Below are 7,005 nucleotides of genomic sequence, written 5' to 3'. Positions count from 1 at the left end.
ATTTACCTGATTTTTTAATATTGTTTTGAATAGATGTCAAAAATAAATAAATAAGTAAATTAATGTTCACTGTCTTCAACACATTCATAACGTGCAACAGATAAAGTGGAACGTTGTAATTTCCTACGGTAAGTTAGACAGTTGTATAACTATTAAAAAAAAAAGTTGGACAGTTGTATAACCGACGTAAAACGAGAATAAGCAGAAACATATCCAAAACAGGATTAGGAACAGCTACAACCAGAACAGGATCACGTATACTATGTGTCCCAAACAAGAAAACCCAAAGAAACAGAAGGGATCAGAACAAGAAAATCCCGAAAAAGTTAATAACGGAATACACAAAGAAACATTCCCAAACAAAAAGCAGAAACGGCCACACCGGTGGTGGAATTGAATGCCCCAGCGTTTTGGATTGAATGCACAGAGAGAAGAGAGAGAAGATTGTAGTCGACATCGTTAATTTCAATCTCTGCCCTACATTTTGGAAGAAACAGTAGCAAATGCTTCCTCCTCCTCCTCCACGACGATGACCACAAGTGTGATAGATAGATAGATAGAGACTTTTAGACCGAGAGAAAGAAACGATTCTCTTTTTCTACAGAGAGAAACTACCTTATCTTGTCGATAGCGTAAAGCATTTCCTCTGTTTTAATCGATCCTTGAATTTTCAATTGTGTTTCCATCGCAGTGAGTTTTTGTCGGTAATTTTTCTGTTTCTTTGATGGATTAATTGGTTGATTTTTGTTTTTATTGCTTTCAGGAGATTTTACTTGTGAGTCCTGGGGAAGAAGATGGGGTTGATTTCGGGGATGTTTATGGGAATGATCTTCGGGATCGCGGTGATGGCGGGATGGAAGCATATGATGAAGTATCGGAGCACCAAGCGAGTTGCTAAGGTGGTTTTAATTTCTGTTTTGTGAGGAATTTTATTATTAGTTATTGTTGTTTTGGCTGAATTTGATTGTGTTTAGATGGATTTCTTGTGGTTTTTGAGTTTATTCGCTGTTTTGGAACTGGTTTCATGAGTTTGATGACTGAACACTGTTCTTACTTTCTTGTTTTCCCGTTGAATTTAATTTTGAATGTTCACATTCTATTTTGAACTAGTCTTCTTCATTTTTCGTTCATCTGAATGAAATTTTGTTGTGCTTAGACTGTTTGTGATTTGCACAATTCGAATTGTTTTAATTGAATAGAATAAGTGAAGAAATGGTCTGTTAGTTGGCTAGCTCTACTCCTCAAGAATTCAGTTGCAGATTTCTTTTTTCTTTTAGTTTCTTTGATTTAGACCTGATTTCCAGTATTAATATGCAGTTTGAACTTGCCAATTTTACCTCCATATGGAATTCTTACGTGCATATAGCTGAAGAAACTTTCATATGGTAAAATTTCATTTAATAATTCATCTACTTTAGAAATTACTGCATGCAAGGTGATGAATAGGCATTTTGGTAGGTGTGGTATCTTGCATTTGTGTGAAAATTGGTAGCTCTTTTCTTTTTACATATAAAATTGCTGAAAATCTAGATTTTCCCCTCTTTATCAAAAATGCAAGCATGGAGAATTGGTAGGTGGAGTTTTATACAAGTCATTCTTAAAGAGATATTCAATTTTCACTGTGTTGTATTCGTTTTATTCTGTAGTTGCAAGCTCCTCAAATGTGAATGACTGGCTGATTTCATGTCATCAACATCTTATTTGCTAAAATGCTGTTTAGGTTCTAACCTCATATTCTAGTACTTGAAGTTTTGCCACTCTAGAGAGATACCTCATTCATATATCATGACTATTCATTACTGAATCTATTCTGCACTGCAGGCAGTTGATATTAAACTTCTTGGGTCCCTAAATAGAGATGATTTAAAGAAAATTTGTGGTGACAATTTTCCTGCATGGATATCTTTTCCTGCCTTTGAACAGGTTTGCTTTCTTACCTCAGAATATCCTAATATTTGAATTATCACGCACAGTTTTAGATGAAATCCTTATTGCCCTTTTCTTTGCAAGTTGGGCATGTGTGCTTTTGTTTTTTCTTTTGGTTGACTAATTGCTTTCATTTTGAGGTGTATTCTATGTTTACTTTTTTTTTTTTCTATCACATACTTTCTTCGTCTCACCCTAGAATTAATATTAGTTTCATCATCAAAGGATGAAGAGAAAGATACTTTATCTAAACCAAAAATAGCCATAGAATGCATGCCGATTTTTAATATTATGTTGATTTATTCTAAATGATTCTAATATTGTTCTATTCAGTCTAAAACATGAGTTTGCATTGAAGAATTGACCTTTTTATTAGATGTGGCCTTAAACTTAGTTTTCTTAATAATAATCGTTTTGATTTTGTCATGTTATGCATTGGTCACGTCTTGCAGGTGAAATGGATGAACAAGCAACTGAGCAAGTTATGGCCGTATATAGCAGATGTAAGCCTACTGCTTTTCTTTCTTTTCTTTTTTTCTCAATATATTCTAGTCTATAAATGTAACCAGTCATCTATTTGGGAAATAATAATAGATAAAAGCTTGTGTGATTATTTTTTTTCGTTCCTATAATGTATGTAGTGTTTATATTCAACAAAGAATTGGCTATTATTAAATTCATTGTGTTTTCCTCACTTCTTGGCAAACAAAGCTATTGGTCAAAGTTTGAGAAGGGAGAGAGCTGGAAAATTTTAGCTGGAGGGAAATTTAGATTAAAGATTTTGAAACTTTAATTGTTCCACATAGCGTTCTTTTAATTGAATATTCAGCCAAGGTTGTTGGATGTGTTTGTATACAGGCAGCTACTATGGTGGTTAAAGAATCTGTTGAACCACTATTGGATGACTATCGGCCCCCAGGGATTACGTCATTGAAGTTTAACAAATTTTCTCTTGGAACTGTGCCACCCAAGATCGAAGGTACAAATAGATAACTAGTCTTTCTGTGTTGGATTTCCATTTCGTTTTTATTTTTATGTCTTGTGCCATTGGCATATCGGTAATTTGTTAGGATACCTTGCTTCTTGATGTTCATAGAGTTCCATTGTATTCCTAATGCCATAAAATAAAAATGTGAGTACGGGCTCTTAATTATACCCTGAATTCATTTTGGTGCACTCAAACTTGCATATTGACATTGAACAGGAAAAATGTGAATGTACAGTTTTTGTAATTTGGATACAACCACTGAACTGCACTTGTTTTTTATGCTTAATTACTTGATGATGCAGGTATTCGTGTCCAGAGTCTCAAGAAAGGTCAAATAACAATGGATATTGATTTCCGGTGGTGTGGTGATCCAAGCATTGTATTAGGAGTTGAAGCTGCAGTTGTTAATATACCCATTCAGGTACTCTAGATTAATAACCTTTATTAGTAAACATACTTTATTGATTTATATTCATTCATTCATTCAAGTTTTTCTCAAAATTACTAATATCAATCCTTCTGCGCTTCAACTTTCTACAGTTGAAAGACCTTGAAGTTTATACTGTTATCCGTGTCATCTTCCAACTTTGCGATGAGATACCATGTATTTCTGCTGTTGTCATTGCTCTTCTCTCTGAGGTACATCTTCATAAGTTTGAAGCTGCTTTTCAAATCTCTTCTTGATACTTACTATCTTTTGTTCTAGATGCTGATGATTGTAATTTGGTGAAATGCTAATTGTTTCTCTCCAGCCATTAAAATTCTATATAATACATAAAGTTTTAAATTTCTTGTGTCATTCATTTATAGGAAACAGCCAACCGAGTGGTTGTTAAAGATACCTGCTTAGGTTTGACACACTCAGAACTGGTAGAGTTTTGCTGTTGTTGATAATTAAAAAGAGATCACCTTCTATGCAAGCGTGATATTGTTGAGTCAGCCTCTGAAAATAGCTATATCATCAGTAATTGATAAAAAATAAGTTATGTGTTGTTTAGCACTATACATTGTGCTAACCTATGTAATGGTAATAAGTTTATCTTTCGAGTGATGCTCTTGATATTGCAATGTGTTCTACATGTTATAATTTGGTCGATGGTCATGCTCATCAAGTGGTTGAGCATTGTCCATGCAACTGCTTTGCTGTGATATAGATAACAATTATTTGGGCCTCATTGTCTGAAGAGCGAAGTGGTGACACGAGTTGTACATTTTGAAATAAATTACATGGGTTTTGTGCACCATAATATTCAACCTTTGTAATGTGTGTACTTAAACTTTTGAAGCATCTAATCAATACTTGGCATGTCTGAGTTGGAGTGACAATGCTTGGCATTCTATGAACTAGATGATCCTGTAAACGTTTTTACTTTTTAGACATTGTTATGAGTTTCAATGTTCTTTGGAAATGACATATCTTTTATGTATCAATCAGCCAAAGCCCAAAATTGACTACATTCTGAAAGCTGTCGGTGGAAGCATATCAGCCATTCCTGGACTATCAGATATGATTGATGTGAGTTCTTTATATGTTGCTAAAATGCTTTGACACACCCTTGTTTCCTTGTTGGTATCATTTTCTTACACATTATGCTGATTACCCGAAATTTGGTAGGACACTGTACACTCGATTGTCACAGATATGCTTCAGTGGCCTCACAGGATTGTCGTTCCAATTGGTGGTACACCTGTTGACTTAAGGTAACAATGCACATTTGTTTTCTCATTCAGTTTCATGTATGGTTGAGCATGCTTTTTCCTCACTTTAATGTTATTATGCAGAGAATTAGAGCTTAAACCTCAAGGAAAGCTTGCAGTGACAGTAGTGAAAGCAAATGAGTTGAAGAACATGGAAATGATTGGAAAGTCTGATCCTTATGTGGTGTTATATATTCGGCCAGTAATCAAGGTTAAAACACAAGTTGTTGAGAACAACCTCAATCCTGTCTGGGATGAATCCTTTGAGTTGATTGCTGAAGACAAGGAGACACAGGCACTTGTACTTGAGGTTAGATAGTGCTTCCATTTTTTCATCTCTTCTGCTAATGTTCTCGAAATTAGAGCCATCAATTTCTGACAACACGATTTACAAAGACAATCCGCCTAACAAGACTCATTTGCATAGTTGTTAAAGGTGTGCATTTGCATAGTTGTTAAAGGTGTGCATTTGCATAGTTGTTAAAGGTGTGCCTAAGGCTCCCGCAAAAGGCGAGCGCCTTACCACACCAAAAGGCATGCGCGCTCTTGCCTAGGCGACGGCAAGACGCACCTGGCGTGGTTATAAGAGGCACACTATACACGGTTTTTTGGTGTCGAAATGGGTTATGGTGTCTTTAATAACTGACATGATTGTCATTTTTGCCGCATTTATATCATGTATAATGATGTGGAATATATAGATCATATAACACAATTATGACACGATAACCCATTTCGACACCCCTAGTCAAAATGTTGTGTTTATGAACACTTGGTAATGTCTTGTTCAAATGATGAATCCTGTTTCGGGGTTCCATTTTTTTGGTAGAAAATGATAAATCGTATGCAATGTTCTTATTCTGTGGAAGTGCACGGATCAATTATTTTGCTTACGAATAAGGTGATGGAAATCTTCGTACAGGTCTTTGATAAGGATATCGGGCAAGACAAGAGGTTGGGAATAGTAAAGGTTCCTTTAATTGAACTAGAAGGAGAAACTTGGAAAGAAATGGATCTAAGACTGCTGCCATCACTTGACATGTTGAAGATTAAGGATAAGAAGGACAGAGGAACTATTACAATTAAGGTAGATATGTGGTTTCGTTGTTTATTTTGTTTTGTTCGTCTTTACATGATATGCTTCAGTTATTACAAATTTCTATTTGAAATCATTAAATTCCTAGTTGTTTGTTCCGTTTACGTATTTGGGTTGACTTTGTAGGTCTTGTACCACGAGTTTAACGCGGATGAGCAATTGGCTGCTCTGGAAGCGGAGAAGAGGATCCTGGAAGAAAGGAAGAAACTAAAAGATGCAGGAGTTATAGGAAGTGCTTCGGACGCATTTGATGGAGCAGTAGGGATGGTAGGTACGGGTATTGGCGCTGGAGTTGGACTTGTCGGTACTGGAGTTGGTGCTGGAGTCGGGATCGTTGGGACTGGTGTTGGTGCAGTAGGTAGTGGTCTTGGAGTTGTCGGGAGTGGGTTGACCAGTGGGTTTAGCAAAGCAGGGAAGTTTGTGGGGAGGACATTCACCGGACAATCCAGCAAAAGAAGCGGCTCTTCAACTCCGGTCAATAGTGCACAGGAAAACGGAGGGGCAAAGCCTCTGTAGAAAGGTTATTTGCTTGCTCTTACATGACTTGTTTGTTTGTTCGTTTGTTTTTCTCCTCGTAAATAGGAAGAGTTGAGTCATTTGTTATTCTGAATCATCCTCTAGTTTTCTTTCAACTCATGCTCTGGATACGTGAATAGATAGCAAGACATTCAAAACAATGTGTACAAAAATAACACTTCGATGTGTCTTTTTCTGAAGTTATCATTTGCTAGTTTTTATTTTTTTTTCTTGGCTTAATACATCCCGAGTCCCCTGTACTTGTCTAAAAAAATCAATTGCCACCCTGTACTTTTAAAACGTGTTGGAGTGAGAGATTTTGGAAAAGTTGATACATGTACACTTTAAGCAAGTTCAGGTTTAAGAAAGTCCAGGGGGTTAATAGATACCTTTCGGATAGTCAATTTGTCACTTTGGAAATGTTCTATTTAAAGTACCCGGGCAGTTAAATTTTTTGAACAAGTACTGAGAGCTAACGATGTATTAAGCCTTTTTTTTTTTTTTTAAGATGATTATGAACCAATCATGCAGTCATTTTGCTATAGTTGCCAGTATAAGGAAAAACACGTATATAAGTCTGATTGATTCAGTAATAAGGAAAACAAGTATTTAAGCCTCTGATTGATTCAGTAATTATCCTTCGACATTTTAAATGGACACCTTAAGTTTTTGATCAATTATTTTGAACGTATATATTAAGTTCTTGAATTATGAACTTTTATATATTTAGTATTTGAGGGTTTAGGGTTTTGTTTTGTAATAAGTAATGCTGAAGTGAGAT

At 35.6% G+C, this 7,005-nt stretch overlaps 1 protein-coding gene across 2 annotated transcripts; it reads left to right on the top strand.

Annotated features, from left to right (window-relative positions):
• The first annotated feature begins 337 nt into the window (after positions 1-337).
• On the top strand, positions 338-6,431 carry LOC136220917 (calcium-dependent lipid-binding protein). Of its 2 annotated transcripts, none has more exons than XM_066008756.1 (12): positions 338-632; positions 764-899; positions 1,822-1,923; positions 2,379-2,429; positions 2,785-2,905; positions 3,217-3,335; positions 3,455-3,553; positions 4,350-4,430; positions 4,530-4,615; positions 4,697-4,922; positions 5,535-5,699; positions 5,835-6,431. In XM_066008756.1, the coding sequence occupies exons 2-12, from the start codon at positions 795-797 to the stop codon at positions 6,222-6,224; spliced, it is 1,545 nt and encodes a 514-aa protein (XP_065864828.1). In that variant the 5' UTR covers positions 338-632; positions 764-794; the 3' UTR covers positions 6,225-6,431. The 2 variants fall into 2 exon arrangements, with proteins under 2 accessions (XP_065864828.1, XP_065864829.1); XM_066008757.1 differs by having other exon boundaries at positions 338-690.
• Positions 6,432-7,005: the final 574 nt, after the last annotated feature.

Source organism: Euphorbia lathyris, chromosome 2 (genome assembly GCF_963576675.1).
Source record: "Euphorbia lathyris chromosome 2, ddEupLath1.1, whole genome shotgun sequence".
In the NCBI taxonomy this organism is placed as follows: Eukaryota; Viridiplantae; Streptophyta; class Magnoliopsida; order Malpighiales; family Euphorbiaceae; genus Euphorbia; species Euphorbia lathyris.
Note: the sequence above shows the minus strand (reverse complement) of the source record. Positions and strands in the feature narration are given on the sequence as shown.